The following is a 26424-nucleotide window of genomic DNA, read 5'->3' as shown; positions in this document are numbered from 1 at the left end:
GTAGACTCCGACCACCAGGTTCCTTTTATTCTTTGCTCCATTTATTTCAACCCAGATGCTCTCGATGGGGCTACCAAGCTCCTCCTCCTGTATTTCTGTGCAGAGATATGTATTTTTCACATACAGTGCAACCCCGCCTCCCTTTCTGTTCCTCCTGTTCTTTTTGAACAAGTTATATCCTTCAACTGCTGTATTCCAGTCATGAGAGTCATCCCACCAAGTCTCAGTTATACCTATCAAGTCATAATTTCCCTCCTGTATTAAGAGTTCAAGTTCGTTCTGTTTGTTTCCCATACTCTGGGCATTAGTATATAGACATCGAAGACCATGTGCTTCATAGTCTGGCTTTCTTCCTACATGTGTCTGAAGACTATTATTGGGCGCTATCAGCGCTGTTCTCTCCATTGCAGTGCATGCGCCTACGTCCATTGTTACCCCCAACATTACATCTCCCTTCCCCGTAGGATTCAGTTTAAAGCCCTCCTGATGAAGTTCTTCATGCTGTGGCCAAACACATTCTTCCCAGCCTTTGTGAGGTGCAACCCATCCCTAGCCAACAGCCCATCTTCCAGGAAGTATAGCCCGTGGTCCCAGAATCCAAATCTCTCTCGTCGGCACCACCTTCGTAGCCAGTCATTCACCCGGAGTATTTTTCGTTCCCTTTCTATCCCTCTTCTAACTACTGGAAGGATGGATGAGAAAACTATCTGGGCCCCAAAGTTCTTGAGTTTCCTTCCCAAAGCTTCAAAGTCTGACGTGATCTCTTCGTAGCTCCGCTTGGCGGTATCATTTGTTCCCACATGGATGAGAAGAAAGGGATACCTGTCAGTGGGCTTTATGAGTGCAGGCAACCTTTCAGTCACGTCTCTAATCTGTCCTCCCGGGAGACAACATACCTGGCGAGTCCACGGGTCTTCGCGACATACTTGGGTCTCGATCCCACGCAGCAAGGAGTCTCCCATTAAAGTCTCCTATTAAAAAGCATAGGAGACAGGATAGGCCCTTGCAGCACCCCATGGACCAATGGTCATGGGGTTTAGCAAGAGTCCCCCAGCACCACCTCCAGGAAGCACTGAAACGACAGTGACACCATGCTTCCCAAATGCAATTCAGGTAAACAATATGGAAAGGTACCATGATTGATGGTACTGAAAACTGACAAGAGGTCCAAGAAAACCAACAGGGTTGCATTCCAACACCACCCCTTCCCCCCCACACCATCCATTCCCCAGCATAAATCAACCCCCAGGGCAACCAAGGCTGTTTCTGTCCCCAAACCAGGAGTGAAACCAGATTGGAACAGATCTAAATAATCAGCATCATCCAGCACTGCATCAAATACTAATCCATATTCCAAGATAACTGACCTTCAGAGCTACGTTTAACAGAAACAGCTAGTGTTTGAACCTTCAGTTCCCTCAGGTTGTTTGGGTAGTGTTGTACTTCCAACAGCTTTTGTTTGTATTGGTCTAGATAGCCTTTAAAATACATACACACACACACACGCACACAGGACAGGGTAAGCCATTCTTGCAGCCCACAACATCTGACTGAAAATGAGCATTTTGCTTGCTGTCCAGGTTGGATTTTAAATGAAACAAACTACCAATTTTCATCCTACAAGTGCTGTATTTCAGTTATGGTAATTATATTTCTTTGTGTTGTCTAATGTAGAGTTAGACATTTTTGAAAGTGGGAAAAATTTGCAGAAAAAGTACAGACTCACTGTTTTGGAAAAGGACAATGAATTGGGCCCTTGTGATTTATATCATGGTCTGTATAGGAGACTAGCAGCATTCCTGTCTTATTAGCTCACCATTGTACAAAGAGTAACCCTTTTCACATTTTGTAAATTAGCATTTATTCTTTAACACAATTGTAGTAGCTTTCTTTTTAAGCTGTAGTCAGCAAACACTTTTTTATGAGGTGCTTTGGGCTTGGAATTAAGCAACTGTGGTGTGTTGTCACAATGTTTCTAAAATCTTAATTTTATTTCTTGCAATAGATACAACAATAATTCTTTTTTAATAATTAAACTAATTTAGTAAATTCAAGATGGAGGCGGTTTCCTACTGATTATGCTTCCACCTCGGAAGATGAATTTGGATCAAACCGTAATTCTCCTAAACATGCCCGTCTACGTACTTCTCCAGCCCTGAAAACTACTCGATTGCAGAGCACTGGAACACCAACGCAATCTAGCAATATCTTCAAGCATAGGATAAAGGAACAGGAAGACTACATTCGCGATTGGACTGCTCATCGAGAAGAAATAGCAAGGTTGGCTTTCAAGGATGAGTACTTAGTTAACAAGAACACCTTATTAGTTGTCAGTGGCCAGTCACAAAATGTGTTCCATTTTGTAATTTGGTTTATAGATGGTCTCTGGCAAAATGGTTGTGTCTGTCATGGAAGCAATAACACTTTTCTTTACTAGGATTCTGAAATACAGATTGGCTGTGTTCAGACAATAGTTTAATGTGACAAGAATGAACAATAGCGAGCCTTAGATTTGCACATTCCCCCCCCACTCCTCTGACACTGCCGTGAGGAAGAGATCAGAAGCTTTTACTTTCAGTGTAGATTAACTGCATCTTATTGTGTTGTCCAAATCTGTCAAAGTATGGTTAAACTTAACTATGGTATGTTTGGAACAAACCAACTTCACACCATAGATAATGAAGCTGGCTTGTTTAGACAACTCACTAAACTTGGCTAAGTATGTGGACTCCTTGTGGCTATGCCACAGGAAGAGAGAGGAGGGGGAGTGTGCAAGCCTAAGGCTTGCTGCAGCTTGTTCTCGTCAAGCTAAACTATGGTTTTGTTTGACATCCAAATGCGGTCGCTGTGAACTTCTAATTTAATAGTTTGTGTCACAAATATGGTGTGCATGTAATTGCTATTGCATATTTACTTAATGCCATGAATTTGCTAGGACCTCAAAATGTTAATAAAGTGGTGTAATCCCTGAGCAGAGAGGGTTTACAAGCAAGGTCAAATGTATAGGGAAAAGTAGAAGGGTCTGTCAGGGTGAGGATGAGGTAGGTGGAGAATTAACTGATAGCAGAGAAAATGACTCTGTGCTTAAGGTTAGGCTTTTCTAAGTGTCCATGTGGGCGTGTGGAGGTCTTGAAATAGTGGAGGATTTGGAGATCTTCTCATTGCATTGTGTGATTTGAATGCAGCTTGAAACAAAGTGGAGCTATGTAACTTATTTTTACTATCTTCACACCCATCACACATTGTTACTATATCCCAGCATAGTATAGACAGAACACACAAAGGAGTGGTTCAGAGGATATTTCTCTTCTCTCACTTGTAAATGCAGTGAGACTTCAAGCAGATTGTGTTTTCCTTCCCGACATGAATCACTATGTAGAGGATATTGCCTGAGTTGGGAGATTCCTCATGAAAGTAAATGGGATCTATCAATTTGGGTGCAGCTGAGGGACGAGGGTCAGGGAGGAAGTGCATGAGCCAAGACTCACTCCAGATGTTATTACTGCACATAGAGGAGAAAGGTAGACACATCATTCAAGTACTGTAGAAAGCCACAACAGCAAGCAGGCTGGGAGAAAGTTTGCCATTTCATGCCTAGAAAAATATTGTGAGTGTTGCATGTGCTTATTGTTCTAATTAATTTACTCTTGAATGAGAATATCTGTGTTCTTATGAAATAAAAACTTTTTGCAAGTGTTTGTCAGGCACTTTAATTCAAAGTGAGCTCATGTGGATTGGAAGGAACATTTTTATACCAGCAAGATTCCATGCGTGTGACTTTATTTAATTTTATTTTGCTAAAACAATGCAGTTGTCCTGTGTATTTTCAACATGACTATTTGATTTATTCTTATTTATATCCTGCCTTGTTTTCAAGGAGCTCAAGGCGGCACCATTCTATACTCACACTAACCCTGTGAGGTAGGTTAGACGGAGGGATGGTGACTGGCCCAAGGTCACCCAGTGAGCTTCATGGCTGAGTGGTAATTTGAACTTTGGGCTGCCTGGGTCCTGCTTCAGCATTCTAGCCCAGATTGAGGAACCTTTTTTCTATGAAGGGCCATTGACCCATGGGAAAAGTCAGTCAGGAGCCAGAACCAGTGGTGGGTGGAAGCAAGCCAAAAGAGGGCAAAGGCAGAATCACCCTTTTTTCTGTATTTTCTCTTTCTGGCACCCCATTTTTTTCCCATTCCTTCTGCTAGTAATGAGAATCTCTGGCATGGATAACAAATGCCTTGAAATGCAGCCACAGGAATGGCATACAGTACTTCCTTAGAGGGACTGGAAGCCTGTGGTCATTTTGCTCTCTAGGGTTGTCTCTCTGTTGCCTGCTTGCTAGTTATTTGCCCCTCTTCCAGTTCCTTTTCCATTCCTCTTCTTAGCCAGCATCAGTCCTGATGATGCCCAGCTGCTGCATCCCCAGCCAAGAAAAACACTGCAGGCCAGATGAGATTAGGTTTTGGGCCAGGTCCACCTCATGGGTTGGGGGTTCCCCACCCCTGTTCTAATCACTGCACCACAGTGGCTGGGAAACAGATTGGGAAATATTCTGAAATGTCGGCTGATAGTGTCTTCCATGTCTGAAATAAAGGAATAGGAATACATTTTAGCATTGAAAGTTGATTTAAGCACTGGGATATGGCAGATTTAAGAATATTCAGTTACTGAAGTGTTTTTTAAGACTTTCTTCTAGGGTACTGCATAACAAGTAATTTGGTGTGATTTAAATGTCTTGGTAGGTGTTAACACCATTGATATGCCGTATTCCATTACTGAGCAGAAAAGATCACTGCTAACCTACTCAGGTTAGGATTCATGGATCACTGCCTTGTTGTGGCGAAGGGGCTTGCGTAACTCAGTGAAGCCATAAGCTATGCCGTGCAGGGCCACCCAAGATGGACAGGTCATGGCAGAGAGTTCTGACAAAATGTGGTCCACTGGAGAAGGAAATGGCAACCCACTCCAGTATTCTTGCCAAGAAAACCCCATGGAACGTATCACAAGGCTAACAGATATGATGCCAGAAGATGAGCCCCTCAGGTCGGAAGGTGTCCAATATACTACTGGGGAAGAGCAGAGGGTATTTCCAAGTAGCGCCAGAAAGAGTGAAGCGGCTGGGCCAAAGCCGAAAGGACACTCAGCTGTGGATGTGTCTGGTGGAGAAAAGAAAATCCGATGCTGTAAAGAACAATATTGTTTAGGAACCTGGAATGTAAGATCAATGAATCAAGGTAAGCTGGAGGTGGTCAAACATGAGATGGCAAGACTGAACATCGACATCTTGGGAATCAGCGAACTAAAATGGACAGGCATGGGCGAATTTAATTCAGGTGACCATTATATCTACTACCGTGGGCAAGAATCCCTGAGAAGAAATGGAGTAGCACTCATAGTCAACAAAAGGGTGGGAAAAGCAGTACTGGCGTACAATCTCCAAAACGATAGAATGATCTCGGTACGAATCCAAGGCAAACCATTCAACATCACAGTAATTCAAGTCTGTGCCCCAACCGCTGATGCCGAAGAAGCTGAGGTTGATCGGTTCCATGAAGACCAACAACACCTTCTAGAACTAACACCAAAAAAAGATGTCCTCTTCATCATAGGGGATTGGAATGCTAAAGTAGGAAGTCAAGAAATCACCGGGATAACAGGCAGGCATGGCCTTGGTGTACAAAATGAAGCAGAACAAAAGCTAATCGAGTTTTGCCAAGAGAACACGCTGATCATAGCAAACACTCTTTTCCAACAGCACAAGAGACGACTCTACACATGGACATGTGTACATCATACACATGATGACCTAAATCATATCCCTTATGAATATACAGTGGAGGTGAGGAATAGATTTCAGGGATTAGACCTGATAGACAGAGTGCCTGAGGAACTATGGATGGAGGTCCGTAACATTGTTCAGGAGGCAACAACTCAATCCATCCCAAAGAAAAAGAAATGCAAGAAAGCCAAGTGGCTGTCTGATGAGGCTTTACAAGTAGCTGAGGAAAGAAGGGAAGTGAAAAGCAAGGGAGAAAGGGGAAGATATATCCAACTGAATGCAGAGTTCCAGAGAATAGCAAGGAGAGACAAGAAGGCCTTCTTAAATGAACAATGCAAAGAAATCAAGGAAAACAACAGAATGGGAAAGACTAGAAATCTCTTCAAGAAAATCGGAGATCTCAAGGGAACGTTTTGTGCAAAGACGGGCATGATAAAGGACAAAGAAGGCAGGGACCTAACAGAAGCAGATGAGATTAAGAAGAGGTGGGAAGAATACACAGAAGAACTATACAGGAAAGATCTGAATGTCCCTGATAGCCATGATAGTGCGGTCACTGAACTTGTGCCGGACATTCTCGAGAGTGAAGTCAAGTGGGCCTTAGGAAGCATTAGTAACAACAAAGCTAGCGGTGATGACAGTATTCCAGCTGAGCTATTTAAGATCCTAAAAGATGATGCTGTTAAAGTGCTGCACTCAATATGCCAACAAATTTGGAACACTCAACAGTGGCCGCAAGACTGGAAAAGGTCAGTTTACATTCCAATTCCAAAGAAGGGCAACGCCAAAGAGTGTTCAAACTACCGCACAATTGTGCTCATTTCACATGCCAGCAAGGTGATGCTCAAAATCCTACAAGCTAGGCTTCAGCAGTATGTGAACCGAGAACTACTGGAAGTACAAGCTGGGTTTCGAAGAGGCAGAGGAACTAGAGATCAAATCGCCAACATTCACTGGATCATGGAAAAAGCAAGAGAATTCCAGAAAAACGTCTATTTCTGCTTCATTGACTGCGCTAAAGCCTTTGATTGTGTGGATCACAACAAACTGTGGCAAATTTTTAAAGTGATGGGAGTACCAGACCACCTTACCTGTCTCCTGAGAAACCTGTACGAGGGTCAAGAAGCAACAGTAAGAACCAGACATGGAACAACCGATTGGTTCAAAATTGGGAAAGGAGTACGACAAGGCAGCATATTGTCGCCTTGCTTATTTAACTTATATGCAGAATACATCATGAAAAACGCCGGGTTGGATGAATCACAGGTCGGAATTAAGATTGCTGGGAGAATTATCAACAACCTCAGATATGCAGACGATACCATCCTAATGGCAGAAAGCGAAGAGGATCTAAAGAGCCTCTTGTTGAGGGTGAAAGAGGAGAGTGCAAAAGCTGGTTTGAAACTCAACATTAACAAAACGAAGATCATGGCATCTGGCCCCATCACTTCCTGGCATAGAGAAGGGGAAGAAATGGAAGCTGTGATAGATTTTATTTTCTTGGGCTCCAAGATCACCGCAGACGGTGACTGTAGCCATGAAATTAAAAGACGCTTGCTCCTTGGGAGGAAAGCTATGGCGAACCTAGTCAGCATAGTAAGAAGCAGAGACATCACCTTGCCGACAAAGGTCTGTCTAATCAAAGCTATGGTTTTCCCAGTAGTAATGTATGGCTGTGAGAGCTGGACTATAAGGAAGGCTGAGCGCAAAAGAATTGATGCTTTCGAACTGTGGTGCTGGAGAAGTCTCTTACGAGTCCCCTGGACTGCAAGGAGGTCCAATCAGTCAATCCTAAAGGAAATCAACCCTGACTGCTCATTGGAGGGACAGATACTGAAGCTGAAGCTCAAATATTTTGGCCACCTAATGCGAAGAGAAAACTCTCTGGAAAAGAGTCTGATGCTGGGAAAGACTGAAGGCAAAAGGAGAAGGGGACGGCAGATGGCTAGATAGCATCACCGATGCAATGAATATGAACTTGAGCACGCTGCGGGAGAGAGCGCAGGACAGGAAGGCCTGGCGTGCTATGGTCCATGGGGTCACGAAGAGTCGGACACGACTGAATGACTGAACAACAACAACAACAACAGAAGACTGCAGTAGGAAGAAGGCAGCAAAGGATCCGACTTGTTGAAGCAGTGAGCCCTATCCACAAAGATGTTATACTAGGGCTGTGTATACATTCAGAATAAAATAAATAAATAGCATCTTCTGTACAAAATAACAAAATAAATAACTGTCAACTAAATATATGTGCAAAATTATATCCACAGGATTTTCATCTTTTTTTCTGATACATTAGAGTTACTTTGTAAACCAGAGTGAGGCACATCTGAGGAGGAGGAGGAGGAGGGAGACACTTTGTTGTGGGATGGGGAGTCCTAATAATAGGAAGGAGGGGAGTAGTTGTAGGGATTAGCAAATATATTGTGGGCATAGAAGAGGAAATGAAGGCTACTTAGTCATGGAAGAATTGTTGTATTGAGGGAGTATAATGATTGTGTGTGTGTGTGTGTGTGTGTGTGAGTGAATTTACTTTTCTTGGTCATATTCAGTGAGTCTTGGCAAAGGAGTGGCTTCCATCAGTGGAATGGAGGGGAGTGATTCTCTCCCCCCCCCTGCAGCGCCCTTCACCCTCAAAAACTGCTCAGTTGGGGGACCCTGTGGAGCAGAACTGGTAGGGGGAGGGAAGGTTCAGGGGGAAGAAAAGGTGAGCATAAGTTGCTTTGTGCAACATGGGATTTCACCCTTTCCTTTTACACCAAGTGAAAGAGCTATATAATTCTTCCATGATTACATCCTTGGTTAACTACATGGTTAGAAAACGATGTAGTTTTCCATGGTTAAAACTATTTAACCCCTTTACATGCGGTAAGTGATACAACCATGGATTTTGGGTATTAAAAATGTGGAAATATACAATTACAGCAGAAAAAAAATAGTCCTTGTATAGCAAAGTTAATTGGCTGCTGTTCTTGTCCTACCAGAATTATTTTAACCTCTAATATTTATGATAGCGTTAGAAGAAAATATTGGAAACTGAAGCATGTTCCAAATTGTTGAGAAACACAGCTTAGAGTTAGGTTGATTGGTTGAGATGAATTATGCTCAGACTGTAATGCTGTGTTGATCATTAACAGGATCAGTCAGGACCTGGCTCTCATCGCACGGGAAATCAATGATGTAGCAGGAGAGATAGATTCAGTGACTTCATCGGGCACTGCGCCTAGTACCACAGTAAGCACTGCTGCCACCACCCCTGGCTCTGCCATAGACACTAGAGAAGAGGTAGGAGATCTTCATGGAGAAATGCATAAGGTTCTTCCTTTTCTTTATTTCTTTTGCTTTATTCTTTTGGCATACTTTTAATTATTTCCACTCTTGTTTGCATGAATCTCAGCATTCGTTTTCTTTCATTTTAAGGTTAGATTACCTATTGTTAAAAATTAATTCCAGTAGTTAAAAAACACATTTTGTAGTATGGTCTGTGCAAGAACTATGGACACAGTCATTTTTAAAGAATTGCATGTAAGTCCTTTTGTTTGTTTCTTTGACATAGCCTCACATGCAAGTGAATAATATTTAAGTGCTCCCTAGTGAAGAGAGATCCTTAGAGATGTAGTTATACACCGATATTATAAAATGTTATGTGTAAGGTAAAGTACTATGCATTTTCATTGGTCTTAGATGGCCCTGAGCTTTACTGATCTTTGTTTTTAAATAACTTACCACTGATTCTAAGCTACTTCCCCTCCCTAATACAGTGTTAACAAATAATACAAATTAGTATAGCTTCATGCTGTGATTCAGCTTTTTCCTTTCTCTGATCTGCTGTTTTTCTGTATGCAAACTTGCATGCTCAAGGCACTATTACAAACTCCAGTAAGTGTATTTAAAATTACATAAAGTCAATTCCCTTTTAACTATATTACAGTTTGTCTTTTTCTTAACTATTTGTTTTGTTTTCAGAGTTGGCAGTTTCCTCAGGAAATGTAGTTTTAGGAGAAGGGTAATTTACTATTTTTTATAGTAAAAAACACCATTTCCTGCCCCCCAGAAATGGAAAATTCCATACTAACAGAAAGTGACTGAAAAATATTTAGTAATTTGATAACAGTTCTTCAATACAGTTGCCTCCATTGATCTTTTAAACAAAATATACAAAAGAATAATCCAAATCCTAGGGTGTTTGAATGTATTCCCTTGGCTACCTTAATTGAAACAATTAACTTCTAAGTGTGAGAGTTTGTTTCAATTCTAACAAATTTATTATGGCAGAAGCCTTTGTGGACTTCAGCCCACTTCCATCATATGCATAAAGTATTGTCCTGACTTACCAAGATATCACACATATGGTTGGGGGAGGGAAAACTGTAAACAGTGAAATCAAAGGGAAATGTTATGCAGTACAAACAATAATAATTACTTTATTAACAGTGGTCATTCACGTTTATTTGTTTTATCTATTTAATCCATTTCTTAGCTGCCTTTCAAGACTATAGTCTTCCCAAGGCAGCCTACAGCTTAAAAACAGCACAAACATATTAATAAAATGATATTAAGTATAAACAATTTTAAATAAAACCAGTTTCAGTAAAACACAATGTCAAAATAACCATCAGCATCAAATAACATAAATGTTCTCAATTAAAAGTTAGGGGAAAATAACTGTGAGCCAGTGTGGTGTAGTGGCTAGAGTGTTGGACTGGGATCCAGGAGATCCAGGTTCTAGTCGCTACTCAGCCATGGAAGCTCACTGGGTGACTTTGGGCCAGTCACAGACTCTCAGCCCAACCTACCTCACAGGGTTGTTGTTGTGAGGCTAAAATGGAGAGGAGGAGGATTATGTATGCTGCCTTGGGTTCCTTAAGGAGGAAAGAAGGCGGGATATAAATGTAATAAATAAATAAATAATAACCGTGGCTGATATCCTTGCATTGTTGATCTGATGCAGTGTGATTAAAAACAAAAAACAAAACCTTTGTCCCTGTTCAGATCACAGGAAATAGAGTTGAACCTCTTGATGAATTGCAGTTCAGCTGTTTTGCATTGAAATCTGTTCCTTTGTTCAAGAAGGGATACCTTAAGATCAATGACTGAGTGTCCAGGAAGGCTGAAATACTCTCTCACTGATTTTTTTAATATTGGGATTTTTGATGTCAGTTTGTGTTCATTTATTCTTTTGCATATATTGATATATATATTCCACTGGAGAAGGAAATGGCAACCCACTCCAGTATTCTTGCCAAGAAAACCCCATGGAACGTATCACAAGGCTAAAAGATATGACGCCGGAAGATGAGCCCCTTAGGTCGGAAGGTGTCCAATATGCTACTGGGGAAGAGCAGAGGGTATTTCCAAGTAGCGCCAGAAAGAGTGAAGTGGCTGGGCCAAAGCCGAAAGGACACTCAGCTGTGGATGTGTCTGGTGGTGAAAAGAAAATCCGATGCTGTAAAGAACAATATTGTTTAGGAACCTGGAATGTCAGATCAATGAATCAAGGTAAGCTGGAGGTGGTCAAACATGAGATGGCAAGATTGAACATTGACATCTTGGGAATCCGTGAACTAAAATGGACATGCATGGGCGAATTTAATTCAGGTGACCATTATATCTACTACTGTGGGCAAGAATCCCTTAGAAGAAATGGAGTAGCACTCATAGTCAACAAAAGGGTGGGAAAAGCAGTACTGGGGTACAATCTTAAAAACGATAGAATGATCTCAGTACGAATCCAAGGCAAACCATTCAACATCACAGTAATTCAAGTCTATGCCCCAACCACTGAGGCCGAAGAAGCTGAGGTTGATGGGTTCTATGAAGACCTACAACACCTTCTAGAACTAACACCAAAAAAAGATGTCCTCTTCATCATAGGGGATTGGAATGCTAAAGTAGGAAGTCAAGAAATCACCGGGATAACAGGCAGGCATGGCCTTGGTGTACAGAATGAAGCAGAACAAAAGCTAATAGAGTTTTGCCAAGAGAACATGCTGATCATAGCAAACACTCTTTTCCAACAGCACAAGAGGCGACTCTACACATGGACGTCACCAGATAGACAATATCGAAATCAGATTGATTATGTCCTTTGCAGCCAAAGATGGAGAAGCTCCATACAGTCAGTAAAAACAAGACCTGGAGCTGACTGTGGCTCAGATCATGAGCTGCTTCTTTCAAAATTTCGGCTTAAATTGAAGAACGTCGGGAAAACCACTAAACCGTTCAGGTATGACCTAAATCATATCCCTGATGAATATACAGTGGAGGTGAGGAATAGATTTAAGGGATTAGACCTGATAGACAGAGTGCCTGAGGAACTATGGACGGAGGTCCGTAACATTGTTCAGGAGGCAGCAACGAAATCCATCCCAAAGAAAAAGAAATGCAAGAAAGCAAAGTGGCTGTCTGATGAGGCTTTACAAGTAGCTCACGAAAGAAGGGAAGCGAAAAGCAAGGGAGAAAGGGGAAGATATACCCAACTGAATGCAGAGTTCCAGAGAATAGCAAGGAGAGACAAGAAGGCCTTCTTAAATGAACAATGCAAAGAAATCGAGGAAAACAACAGAATGGGAAAGACTAGAGATCTCTTCAAGAAAATTGGAGATCTCAAGGGAACGTTTTGTGCAAAGACGGGCATGATAAAGGACAAAGAAGGCAGGGACCTAACAGAAGCAGATGAGATTAAGAAGAGGTGGCAAGAATACACAGAAGAACTATACAGGAAAGATCTGAATGTCCCTGATAGCCATGATAGTGCGGTCACTGAACTTGGTCCGGACATCCTCGAGAGTGAAGTCAAGTGGGCCTTAGGAAGCATTAGTAACAACAAAGCTAGCAGAGATGACAGTATTCCAGTCGAGCTATTTAAAATCCTAAAAGATGATGCTGTTAAAGTGCTGCATTCAATATGCCAACAAATCTGGAACACTCAACAGTGGCCACAAGACTGGAAAAGGTCAGTTTACATTCCAATTCCAAAGAAGGGCAACGCCAAAGAGTGTTCAAACTACCGCACAATTGCGCTCATTTCACATGCCAGCAAGGTGATGCTCAAAATCCTACAAGCTAGGCTTCAGCAGTATGCGAACCGAGAACTACCGGAAGTACAAGCTGCGTTTAGAAGAGGCAGAGGAACTAGAGATCAAATCGCCAACATTCGCTGGATCATGGAGAAAGCAAGAGAATTCCAGAAAAACGTCTATTTCTGCTTCATTGACTACGCTAAAGCCTTTGATTGTGTGGATCACAACAAACTGTGGCAAATTCTTAAAGAGATGGGAGTACCAGACCACCTTACCTGTCTCCTGAGAAACCTGTACGAGGGTCAAGAAGCAACAGTAAGAACCAGACATGGAACAACCGATTGGTTCAAAATTGGGAAAGGAGTACGACAAGGCTGCATATTGTCACCCTGCTTATTTAACTTATATGCAGAGTACATCATGAGAAATGCTGGGTTGGATGAATCAGAGGTCGGAATTAAGATTGCTGGGAGAATTATCAACAACCTCCGATATGCAGACGATACCACCCTAATGGCAGAAAGCGAAGAGGATCTCAAGAGCCTCTTGTTGAGGGTGAAAGAGGAGAGTGCAAAAGCTGGTTTGAAACTCAACATTAACAAAACGAAGATCATGGCATCTGGCCCCATCACTTCCTGGCATATAGAAGGGGAAGAAATGGAAGCAGTGACAGATTTTACTTTCTTGGGCTCCAAGATCACCGCAGATGGTGACTGTAGCCCTGAAATTAAAAGACGCTTGCTCCTTGGGAGGAAAGCTATGGCCAACCTAGACAGCATAGTAAGAAGCAGAGACATCACCTTGCCGACAAAGGTCCGTCTAATCAAAGCTATGGTTTTCCCAGTAGTAATGTATGGCTGTGAGAGCTGGACTATAAGGAAGGCTGAGCGCCGAAGAATCGATGCTTTCGAACTGTGGTGCTGGAGAAGACTCTTACGAGTCCCCTGGACTGCAAGGAGGTCAAATCAGTCCATCCTAAAGGAAATCAACCCTGAGTGCTCATTGGAAGGACAGATACTGAAGCTGAAGCTCCAATATTTTGGCCACCTAATGCGAAGAGAAAACTCCCTGGAAAAGACCCTGATGCTGGGAAAGACTGAAGGCAAAAGGAGAAGGGGATGGCAGAGGATGAGATGGCTAGATAGCATCACAGATGCAATGAATATGAACTTGAGCACAGTCCGGGAGAGAGCGCAGGACAGGAAGGCCTGGCGTGCTATGGTCCATGGGGTCACGAAGAGTCGGACACGACTGAACGACTGAACAACAACAACAATATATTGACCTGTTTGTCCTGTGTAGAATGCAGTAGGCCATTGCTGGTAAATGATGGCATATATCACATTGGAAAATGAGCAGATATATCAACCCTGACATTGTGGATGATATTGTTTGGTAATAGTGTTGCCAGAGTAGATATGGAGACAGAGTTAGCATCTGGGTCTGCCACAGGGTCTGGTTCCTCTATCTATATCTCTGTTAACATGCTATATGTGGTAAAACTATGGAATTCACTACCTCAGGATGTAGTGATGGCCACCAATTTGGGTGGCTTTAAAAGCGGGTTAGATAAATACCTGGAGGAGAAGACTATCAGTGGCTACTAGTCCTGATGGCTATGTGGTACCTCCAGTACCAGAGGCAGTAAGCTTATGTAGCCCAGTTGCTGGGGAACATGGACAGGGTTCCTGGTCGACAGCTGGTTGGCCACTGTGTGAACAGAATGCTAGACTAGATGTACCCTTGGTCTGATCCAGCAGGGCTCTTCTTATATTCTTGTGTTCTTATGTACAGTACTGTGCAAAAGTCTTAGCCCACCATTAGATTTGTTGTTTTAGCAATGGTATAATGACCATATATAATTATTTCTCAGTCTCTTCATTAGAATACAACCAGAAAATACAGGAAATTTTTATGCAGTATTCAACAACAGAAAAAAATCAGAAAAAACAGCTTCCATAGGCTAAAGTGGCAAGTATTTAGTGTGACCTCCCTTACACTAGAGTAACAGCAGGCACCTGGTTCCCCTAAGCCTAAATGGAATGGAACCCTAATTACTGTCATTGCTAACACCTGTATATGTCCTACTATTTCATGCCAAACTGACTGTGGAAAAAGGTCTTTTACACCAGGTTTGTGCAAGACATGCTTGAGCAGTACATACACATATTGTATGAGTGTAATTCATTGGAAGCTTGCTAATAAGACCAACTTTCAATCACATCATTCCAGTCAAAATGCCAAAGATCACAGAATTGGGCAGACATAAAATCATATTTTTGCATCAGCAAGGCCAGTTTCAAGGGGAAATCAACAAACAAACTGGATACTCAAGATGTGGTATTCAAGCTGTTATAAAGAAATTTGAAGAATCAGGAGAGGTCAAGGACAAAAAAAGTACTGGAAGGCCAAGAAAACTTTCAAAGTCTGATGAGAAGTTCCTCATAGTTTCTTCTTTGAGAGACGGGAGGAAGTCCAGCAGGAACCTGGCTCAGCATCTGGAAGCTGCATCAGTATGCCAAGTTGACCCTTCAACAGTCCGAAGAAGCTTGATCAGGAATGATCTTCGTGGAAGGATAGCAGCCAAGAAACCACTTTTGCAGAAGGGGAACAGGGTGAAAAGGCTAAGATATGCTAAAGCTCACAAAGATTGGAATGAGGATCAGTGGAAAAGAGTATTATGGAGTGATGAATCCAAGTTTGTAATTTTTGGGTCCAATCGTTGACAATATGTGAGAAGAAGAGTTGGAGAGAGATGGACGAATGAGTGCTTGCGGCCTTCAGTGAAACATGGTGGAGGGTCTGTCCTGGTTTGGGGCTGCATTTCTGCCAGTGGTGTTGGCGATCTTGTCTGTATTGATGGGATCATGAATGCTGAAAAGTACAGACCGGTTTTAATTCATCATGCCATTCCTTCTGGAAAGCACCTGATTGGGAATGGTTTCATTTTTCAGCATGATAACGATCCCAAGCACACTGCTAATGCAGTGAAATCATATTTAGTGAGGAAAACAGCTGATAAAACACTGACAGTCATGGACTGGCCTCCACAGAGTCCAGACCTGAATATTATAGAGGCAGTATGGGATCACCTGGACAGAGATAGAAATAAAAGACAACCTACATCTAAGAAGAACTCTGGGAAGTGCTGAAAGAAGCCTGGTATAATATACCAGAAGATTACTTCAGAAAACTTCAGGACAGTCTCCCCCAAAGAGTTCAGGATGTGCTTAGAGCCAAGGGAGGTCACACTAAATACTGACTTTTGCCTGTACATATTTTTTGTTTGTATCTTAATACAGAGACCAAAAAATAATTATGGATGGTCATTAAAACTTTGCTAAAACAACAAAGCTGGTAGTGGCCTATGACTTTTGCACAGTACTGTATATTGTTGCTGGTGACTAGATATTTTAGGTTGTGGGGCTGACTATAAGCAAGTACAGGACTACTACAGAAGCCTTATGAGAGGGAAGTATCATTGTCCAGGATGGGCTGTACATAGTTCTGATTGGTTTTATCTAGGTGACAACAAGTAATGTTCAGTTGTTTTCCCTTCTGGGACTGTCCTGTAGTAGATTATTTGCTGGGTACCAGTGTGACCCTGTTGATCAATTTTTTACTTCATTGGGTAGGTATTGTAGCCTAATAAATTGTAGTCTCTGTCCAAGTCTGAAGAGAAACGGTTGTATGATAGGGTTTTGTTATAGACCCCTAAAAAATCCATTGTAGACAATGGATTTTGTGGTGTGTTTTGAGTGGAAGCTGGACGCGTGTAAGTATATGTAGCAGTTGGCTTTTGATATAACGTGGTACTTATATTTCCATGAATTGCATGGTAGTGTCCAGAAAGTGAAGCTGTTGCATGGTATGAAAATACCACAAAACCTTACTCCAAAATAAATGTTATTCTTGAAGGTGCCACAAGACTCGTTGTTATTGAAATCCTGGTGGAACTTCTCAAGTGGCTCCTGTCTATGAGTCCAGATGATAAAGGTGTCATCAATGGATCATATGTAGACAAGAGGCTTTGGGGGACAGGAGTTGAGAAAGCCTTGTTCTAGGTCAGCCATGATGATGTGGGCATGTTGTGGGGCCATGCAAGTCCTCATGGCAGTGCCATTGATCTGAAGATATGTTCTCCTCAACGCTGATGTAATTTTGGGTAAGTATAAGGTGGCAGAGTTTGGTGGTTAGATAATACTGTAGCGCAGCCTTCCCCAACCTGGTGCCCTCCAGATGTTTTAGACTTCAGTTTGCATCAGCCCCACAGAATGGCCTGTGGTGAAAAACGTTGGGAGTTGTAATCCAAAACTTCTGGAGGGCACCAAGTTAGGGAAGGCTGCTGTAGCACCATCAAGGATGATGTTCCTGAAGGATTGTAGTCCATCTTTATTGGGGGATGTTAGTGTAAAGGGCCTCAAAATTCATGGTAGCTAAGATGTAGATTGTCACTGGGTTGTAGTTTTCCCCAAAAGGTATTTTTTATATAACTTGGAGTATTGATAGCATGTGGTCTGAGAATGGAGTCCATATAACCAGACATCCCAACTGATTAGCAACTAGAAGGTGCCTGGTGAAAGCTCCTAGAGTGTGTCTATGTAGATTTTATCCTGCGGATCTGTAGGAAATGCCTTCACAAGGTTGTATAGTTTTTTCTGGCATTCCTCAACAGGGTCTGAAGACAGAAGCCTATAAAATGAGGTGTTGAAGAATTGCCTCTCAGCCTTCTGTATGTAGTCTAACTTGTTCATGATGATGACAGCTCTTCCTTTGTTAGTCTCTTTAATTATGATGTCAGTATTGTCTCTGACGCTGTGGATGGCACCACATTCTGCACAGCTGAGATTGTGTGGTAAATAATGCTGCTTGCTGTTTACCTCAGTTTGTACATGGTGATAGAAGCACTCTGTATAAAAATCTAGTCCATTGTAATAACCATCTCGAGGGGTCCATGCAGAACTCTTCTTTTTGTAGCATTGAGAGGACATTTGTTATGTGTCAGTGCACTGGCCAGAAGTGATTAGTGTCATGGTAGAAATATTCCTTAAGTATTCCATGGTGGGGAAAAACCCTCTAGGATACCACAAAATTATATGATACATCTGGATTTTGTGGGACAGACACAGGAACCAGACTCTGGGTAGTAGGCCTGTACTTGCTTAGAAACAGCCCCCAACCTAGGTAGTCACCACCAATAATGAACCATGTAAGAGAGATACAGACATAGGAACCAGACCCTGCAGCAGAACGAGATGCTAACTCTGTCGCCTTATCTACTCTGGCAACACTATTAAAGGTGCTAATAATGTCATACACAACTTCAGGGGTTCATACACCTGCCCATCTTCCAATGTGATTTATTTATTTATTTATTTTTATATCCTGCTCTTCATACAAAATCTCAGTGTGGATAACAGTATCAAAACAATAAAATGTTGTTCAGTCGTTAAGTCGTGTCCGACTCTTCGTGACCCCATGGACACGCCAGGCCTTCCTGTCCTCCACTCCCTCCCGGAGTGTGCTCAAATTCATATTCATTGCATCGGTGATGTTGTCTAGCCATCTCATCCTCTGCCGTCCCTTTCTCCTTTTGCCTTCAATCTTTCCCAGCATCAGGGTCTTTTCCAGAGAGTTTTCTCTTCGCATTAGGTGGCCAAAATATTTGAGCTTCAGCTTCAGTATCTGTCCCTCCAATGAGCAGGCAGGGTTGATTTCCTTTAGGATTGACTGACTGGACCTCCTTGCAGTCCAGGGGACTCGTAAGAGTCTTCTCCAGCACCACAGTTTGAAAGCATCAATTCTTCGGCGCTCAGCCTTCCTTATAGTCCAGCTCTCACAGCCATACGTTACTACTGGGAAAACCCTTTGATTACATGAACCTTTGTCAGCAAGGTGATGACTCTGCTTCTTACTATGCTGTCTAGGTTTGTCATAGCTTTTCTCCCAAGGAGCAAGCGTCTTTTAATTTCATGGCTACAGTCACTGTCTGCAGTGATCTTGGAGCCCAAGAAAATAAAATCTGTCACTGCTTCCATTTCTTCCCCTTCTCTATGCCAGGAAGTGATGGGGCCAGATGCCATGATCTTAGTTTAGTGTTTTAATGTTGAGTTTCAAACCAGCTTTTGCACTCTCCACTATCACCCTCAACAAGAGGCTCTTTAGATCCTCTTCGCTTTCTGCCATTAGGGTGGTATCATCTGCGTATCTGAGGTTGTTGATAATTCTCCCGGCAATCTTAATTCCGACCTGTGATTCATCCAACCCGGCATTTCTCATGATGTACTCGGCATATAAGTTAAATAAGCAGGGCGACAATATACAGCCTTGTCGTACTCCTTCCCCAATTTTGAACCAACTGGTTGTTCCATGTCCAGTTCTTACTGTTGCTTCTTGACTTGCTTCAGGTTTCTCAGGAGACAGGTGGTCTGGTATTCCCATCTCTTTAAGAATTTTCCAGAGTTTGTTGTGATCCACACAATCAAAGGCTTAAGCGCAGTCAATGAAGCAGAAATAGACGTTTTTCTGGAATTCTCTTGCTTTCTCCATGATCCAGCGAATGTTGGCGATTTGATCTCTAGTTCCTCTGCCTCTTCAGAACCCAGCTTGTACTTCCGGTAGTTCTCGGTTCACATACTGCTGAAGCCTAGTTTGTAGGATTTTGAGCATCACCTTGCTGGCATGTGAAATGAGCGCAAGTGTACAGTAGTTTGAACACCTTTTGGCATTGCCCTTCTTTGGAATTGGAATGTAAACTGACCTTTTCCAGTCTTGTGGCCACTGTTGAGTGTTCCAAATTTGTTCGCATATTGAGTGCAGCACTTTAACAGCATCATCTTTTTGGATTTTAAATAGTTCAGCTGGAATACTGTCATCTCTGCTAGCTTTGTTGTTAGTACTGCTTCCTAAGGCCCACTTGACTTCACTCTCAAGGATGTACGGCTCAAGTTCAGTGACTGCACTATCATGGCTATCTGGGACAATAAGATCTTTCCTGTATAGATCTTTTGTGTATTCTTTCCACCTCTTCTTAATCTCATCTGCTTCTGTTAGGTCCCTGCCTTCTTTGTCCTTTATCATGCCCGTCCTTGCACAAAACATTCCCTTGATATCTCCGATTTTCTTGAAAAGATCTCTAGTCTTTCCCATTCTGTTGTTTTCCTCGATTTCTTTGCATTGTTCATTTAAGAAGGCCTTCTTGTCTCTCCTTGCTATTCTCCTGAACTCTGCATTCAGTTGGGTATATCTTCCCCTTTCTCCCTTGTTTTTCGCTTCCCTTCTTTCTTCAGCCTCTTGTAAAGCCTCATCAGACAGCCACTTGGCTTTCTTGCATTTCTTTTTCTTTGGGATGGATTGAGTTGCTGCCTCCTGAACAATGTTACGGACCTCCTGAACAATGTTACGGACCTCCTGAACAATGTTACGGACCAATGTTAGCCTTTGTCCTGCTTCATTTTGTACACCAAGGCCATGCTTGCCTGTTATCCCGGTGATTTCTTGACTTCCTTCTTTAGCATTCCAATCCCCTATGATGAAAAGGACATCTTTTTTTGGTGTTAGTTCTAGAAGGTGTTGTAGGTCTTCATAGAACCGATCAACCTCAGCTTCTTCGGCCTCAGTGATTAAGGCATAGACTTGAATTACTGTGATGTTGAATGGTTTGCCTTGGATTCGTACCGAGATCATTCTATCGTTTTTGAGATTGTACCCCAGTACTGCTTTTCCCACCCTTTTATTGACTATGAATGCTATTCCATTTCTTCTAAGGGATTCTTGCCCACAGTAGTAGATATAATGGTCACCTGAATTAAATTCACCCATGCATGTCCATTTTAGTTCGCCGATTCCCAAGATGTTGATGTTCAGTCTTGCCATCTCATGTTTGACCACCTCCAGCTTACCTTGATTCATTGATCTTACGTTCAAGGTTCCTAAACAATATTGTTCTTTACAGCATCGGATTTTCTTTTCACCACCAGACACATCCACAGCTGAGTGTCCTTCCGGCTTTGGCCCAGCCGCTTCATTCTTTCTGGCACTACTTGGAAATTCTCTCTGCTCTTCCCCAGTAGTATATTGGACCCCTTCCGACCTGAGGGGCTCATCTTCTGGCATCCTATCTTTTAGCCTTGTGATACGTTCCATGGGGTTTTCTTGGCAAGAATTCTGGAATGGGTTGCCATTTTCTTTTCCAGTGGACCGCATTTTGTCAGAACTCTCCGCCATGACCTGTCTGTCTTGGGTGGCCCTGCACAGCATAGCTTATGGCTTCACTGAGTTACACAAGCCCCTTCGCCACAACAAGGCAGTGATCCATGAAGGGGAACACAATAAAATACAGTACATCTAATAAAACCAGTAGCAATCAGCAGACAAAAACAAATACACAACGGAGATCCAGTCATATTCATTGACCACCAGAAATGCTTGAGTAAACATCTAGGTCTTCATCTGGCATTGAAATGCCATTAAAATTGGCACCAGGCATACCTCTTGGGGGAGAGCATTCCAGAGTTGGGGTACCCAATACACTTCCCGTAGTGGTGGGACAATGAGACGGGCCTCTCCCCCAGATCTAAGGGCATGTTGATACGGGGAGAGCTGTTACTTCAGTTACCTGGTCTTCAGAGCTTTTAGGGCTTTGTAGGTCGATACCAGAAGCTTGCATTCAGCCCAGAAACAAGTAGGCAACCAATGCGGCTCTTTCAGGGTAGGTGTTATATGATCCCTGACAGCTGCATTTTGCACCAATTGTAAATTCCAGATTGTCCTTAAGGGCAGCCCCATGTAAAGTTCTTTATAATAATCTAAATGATGGTTACCAGAGCATGGGTCACAGTGGCTAAGCTATCTCTGTTCAGGAACAACTGTAGCTAGCACACCAGCCGAATCTGCTCCATGCCACAGAGGCCATCTGGACCTCCAGAGGGAGTGCAGTCCCATACAGAACACTCTGTCTACCCATTTCCAAGATCCAGAATCACCCATCCATAGGTACTCCATCTTGTTGAGATTTGGGCTAAGTTTACTGGCCCTCATCCAACCCATTACTTCCTTCAGGCATCAATCCAGCATCTGCACAACCACATCTGGCTCAGATGACAAGGAGAAATCAAACTGGGTGTCATCAGTGACTGCTTACACCTCACTACAAATCACCTGATGACTTTTCCCAGTGGCTTCATAGATATTAAAAAGCCTGGGGGACAAAATGGAACCCGATGGGACACCTGTATTGGCCCCAGGAGCATAGCCAAGTCATTTGTGGTGTTAGAGGGGCCTAGAGATCTATAATGATTGCTTAAGTTCATTATTGTTGCAGTTCCCTTGCTAGTATGCCTCTGAGCATGTGAAGATGATTCAAAGGGCCTATAGCACGGCCTAGCACAATCCATACTAATGAGTGAGAGTGTTATCAAGCACTCTGCCTGGGAAGCAAAGTTTGTTTACAGGTGGCTGTGCTGAGAACCAAGTGCTGTTAGTTTATGCTGGGAATGAACGCTAGGGGGTGCTTGCTGCTGTTATACTGCTAACATGTATTGTATAAAACCCATTCGATCCAATGGCTCGTGGTTCAGAGAAGCTGTCTGATCCAACCATTTGGGTACACCTGTGTGCTGTAAGTTACCCAATAAAGTCGCCTTGTAAGTAAACCTTTGGATCTGATTTATCACTATCTTGGCACCTCTAACCTAAGAGTTCAACACCCATGGCCAGGGCAACACAACACCATAGCACAACTGCCATGGGATTGATCAGAAGTCCCCCAGTGCCACTTCCTGGGAACAATCCTGCAGGTAGCAGTGGAATAATTATTCACTGTACCCCAAATTCACAGAGTCAGTCCAGCAAGTTATCATGGTAAATGGCATTAAAAGTCATCAAGAGGTCCAGGAGAACTAGCAGGGATCTCCTGGCAGTGATCACCCATCAGGGCAACCGAGGCCATTTCAGTGCCAAACCTGGCCTGAAGCCATATTGAAATGGGTTAAGATAATCTGCTTCCTCAGCACTTCTGGAAATGTTCAGCCAACATATATAATATGGTGATATGCCATCATTTGCCACCAATGCACTACTGTATTCTACATTGGACAAACAGGTCAATCTCTTTGAAAAAGAATAAATGAACACAAACCTGACATCAAAAATGGCAGTATTCAAAAACTATTGGAGGAATATTTCAAACTCCCAGGACATTCGACATAAGCTTAAGCTGGCCATTTTTGAACAAAGAAACTTCAAAGACAGATTTCAACATGAAACAGCTGAAGAACAATTTGTCAAGAGGTTCAACTCTAAGTCCTGTGGCTTGAATAGGGGCAACGGTGTTTTAAAAAACTCATACTACACAAATCAATCATCTCACTAACACAAGAATGTCTGTGTTACCACCCAACAGCTGCTTTGTGAATGGCCACTGTTAATATTTAGCACTGTCTGTACTTGCTACATTTTATTTCCCTCTGATTTCACCATTTACAATCCCCCCCACACACACACAAACACATTCAGCCATATGTATATGTACATTGTAGTCCACAAAAGCTTATGGCATGATACATTTGTTAGTCTTTAAGGTGCCACAAGATTCTTTGTTGTTTATTCTGCAACAGACTAATGCGGGCAGCCCTTTGGAAATTATTTCAGCTCTGTCTCTGGCCTGATCTACACCTTGTGTCATATCATTATGATCCCGTCATGGTAATGCTATTTCCCTCTTGTGCATTTATACCTCGTAGGACACACAATGACATTTGTTGCGGTATATTGGGTAATGTGGAATAAAAAGCAGGAAATAACGCTACAGAAGTGGTATATCCAGTGTGTAATGTGCCCCAACAGTTATCAGTGCATTTCAATACCACTGTAAAGCAGTAGTGTAGACCTAGCCTCTGTAATTCTCAAATACATAAATTAGGTCTCAGTTTTCAATAGGTAAAACAACAAATGAAAAGCAGGGTAGATTCATACGATCATGTGGCTTTCCCAGTTGCATAATTGTGGAGTAGTGAAATGTATATTGAACCTTTTACAAGATAAAATTCTACATAGGCGCTCACCATAAGGTGATGGCAACGTGTAATACTGCAGTGGGAAGTTATTTTATGAATCCACCCTTAATCTAACTTCCTAGGCAACTACAGCAATGGATTTGGAAACGTTAATAACATTGACTTGGGTCCAAAGTCTGCCTCCCGAGGACAAAAAGGTTCATGGATGACTTCTAAACCAGCGGAGAATTTCCGCTGGCAGAATGGGGAAGGAGGCCGCTTTTGCCAATTCCCTTCCCTCCTTGCATTCCCCTGTGCCAGAAAAACTGGTGGGAGGTGGCACCGGGAGCTGCAGAAGGCTGGGAAGATTGGCACAAATTGCCTCTCTTCCTGCTAGCTGGAGTGGATGAGTGGTCAGGAGCACTAAAACCCAGGAATTTATCTAGTCAAAACAACCCTATCATGCCAACCCTGAATATTTCCACTTCATCTGTTGTGTCGTTCCTCTTGATTTATTTCAAGTTCTTGTACATGACACGTAGTTAACAACATTATGTTCTGTGTACATTTTTGTGAGTAACACGGTGTAACCATTTGAAAAAGACACATACCATAGTATTTGCGGTGTGATTTTTACTTTCATGTTGGTTTCTTTTTATTGTTTCCTAGCCATGCTTACTAAGCCTCTGCTAATGTAAATATGCATTTTCTCTGAGTTAGGTAATGTTGACTTACATCTTTACTAAATAAATGTGAGTCCCCTTTCTTTTTTGTTCAGCAGTAACATAAACTGTAGATTAAATAGTACTATACCTGCCACTGTACCATTTTAATCAAATGCCTATTCCTGTACCTTCAAAATTAAAACTTGATAACATATTTTGTGTTCTAATATACAAGGAAATGGAATTCTTCAATTATTTAATATCTTTTGTGCTTTCATAGAGAGAGAGAACATCTGAATTGATGGGCCTCATATTGCATCTCTCCAGTTGGTTTTATACAGTGAAATTTTGTCACTCATTATATTCATACATCTGTTTATTTATTTTTCAGCTAGTTGACCGTGTATTTGATGAAAGTCTAAACTTCAGGAAGATTCCTCCAGTAGTAAATGCTAAAACACCAGATGGGAATACTCGGCCTAATGATCCCAAACCACAGCCAACAGACATACCTGAGCCCCCCACAATTACACGTCGTCGAACCTGGAGTAGAGATGAAGTAAGTATCCACTTTAAAGACCTGACTGAAAACTCAGGAGCCAATAACTTTGCCTTTCAGTGCCAAATGACTTAGGTGTGAACTGCCTCTACCACTACTAGAAAAGGCATGGGGAGTGAACATTCCATTCTGGATCCTATTGTAGCTCTCTTTTGTTTAATCCCATAGACAGCTTCCATTGGGTTAGAGGCTGTGGGCAGGTAAGGCAGAGAGCAAAAGGCTAAGGAAAAATAATTGGAATGTCTTCCTGTGGCACGCCACAGAGGATTAAAGGGGAGGGGAAAGTGCACAAGACTGAGGCTCACCACAGGTCATTCGCATAGCGCAGTGATCTTCACTATTTTTCAAGCGGGAGCTGCTTTGTCTCCAGTGCAAATTCAATTTCCTGTCCACCTCCAGGAGCTGCACAGTGCATCAGTGCATCTAGCCAATCACATTGCTCTTTGTTTCTTGGGCTCCCCCCCCCCACAGTTAATTGGCTGATCGCTTCTGCATTCTCCTTTTCCCTCCTGACCCAGCCACCTTACGTCTGATGAGTAGCAGGTCTCCTGACTCCTCACTGCCAAAACCTCCTCAGGTAGCCCAGATACAGAGACTGGCCCACCACTAAAGCAAACAAGGCAAAACTGGAGAGCCCCTGCTGAGACTGAACAGCTCCTGCAAAGACAGAGTGAAAGAGAGAGGCAGAGAGCTGCACTTGAGGTGATTGAGAGCAACCAGTGGTCCTTGGACAGCAGGAACCCATGGTTTCCCATTACATCTAAGCTGACCTCTTTGGCCTGTTTTGGAACTGAAACACAGTTGGATTTAACTACAAATTCTGTACAGATATACCCCATATATCCCTAGACTTGACTTTTTAAAAAAGCTGCCCTGATTTGTCATTTTGCTTTTCTTTGGTTTTTTTGTTTAGGTCAAACTAGGAGAATTACAAATAAGTATGCCTACTGTCACATGGGAAAGCTTAGATACTCTTGTGTTGTCCATCAGAGGAAATAGGAAATGTACTTTAAGAACAAAGGAAAGATCAAATAGTTAACAGAAATATAATGAAATTTTTCCCCACTGTCAGGTAGAATCAAATGTATTATTACTGTATTATTTCCCATAGCATTTTTTATTACAAATCTCATTTTCCAAAGTTTTTTTATTACAAGAAATCAGAAGAACAATGGAAAAGAAGAGTAACATCATAACTGTGTGCTAGCATCAATTCCTACTGTTATTAGGAATCAATGGCAACAGTTGATGAGTATTCAAAGTGAATGGCTTGGATCCTACACATTATGAGTGGAGTTCTGTTTACAGAATGGGGCTCTCCTCTGCCACCTTTTCACTGGAGCCCCCTGCACCTCTGAAAAGCTGCAGTTGAGGGTCATGGGGTCCCTTCAGAAATTGGGTAGAT

General features: G+C 42.4%; 1 protein-coding gene across 3 annotated transcripts in view; it reads left to right on the top strand.

The window, feature by feature from the left end:
• Positions 1-26424, top strand: part of CEP170 (centrosomal protein 170) — a 142452-nt gene that overhangs the window by 102598 nt on the left and 13430 nt on the right. Inside the window, exons 15-17 of one of the 3 annotated variants that reach the window (XM_084828218.1) lie at positions 2046-2280; positions 8917-9094; positions 24852-25019. In XM_084828218.1, coding sequence (XP_084684344.1) covers positions 2046-2280; positions 8917-9094; positions 24852-25019 — 581 coding nt within the window. The remainder of the gene's footprint in view (positions 1-2045; positions 2281-8916; positions 9095-24851; positions 25020-26424) is intronic. The other 2 variants (XM_084828220.1, XM_084828219.1) reach the window with 2 other exon arrangements.

This window comes from Heloderma suspectum, chromosome 1 (assembly GCF_057233095.1).
Source record: "Heloderma suspectum isolate Gila_16-S chromosome 1, 16-S_ref, whole genome shotgun sequence".
In the NCBI taxonomy this organism is placed as follows: Eukaryota; Metazoa; Chordata; class Lepidosauria; order Squamata; family Helodermatidae; genus Heloderma; species Heloderma suspectum.
Note: the sequence above shows the minus strand (reverse complement) of the source record. Positions and strands in the feature narration are given on the sequence as shown.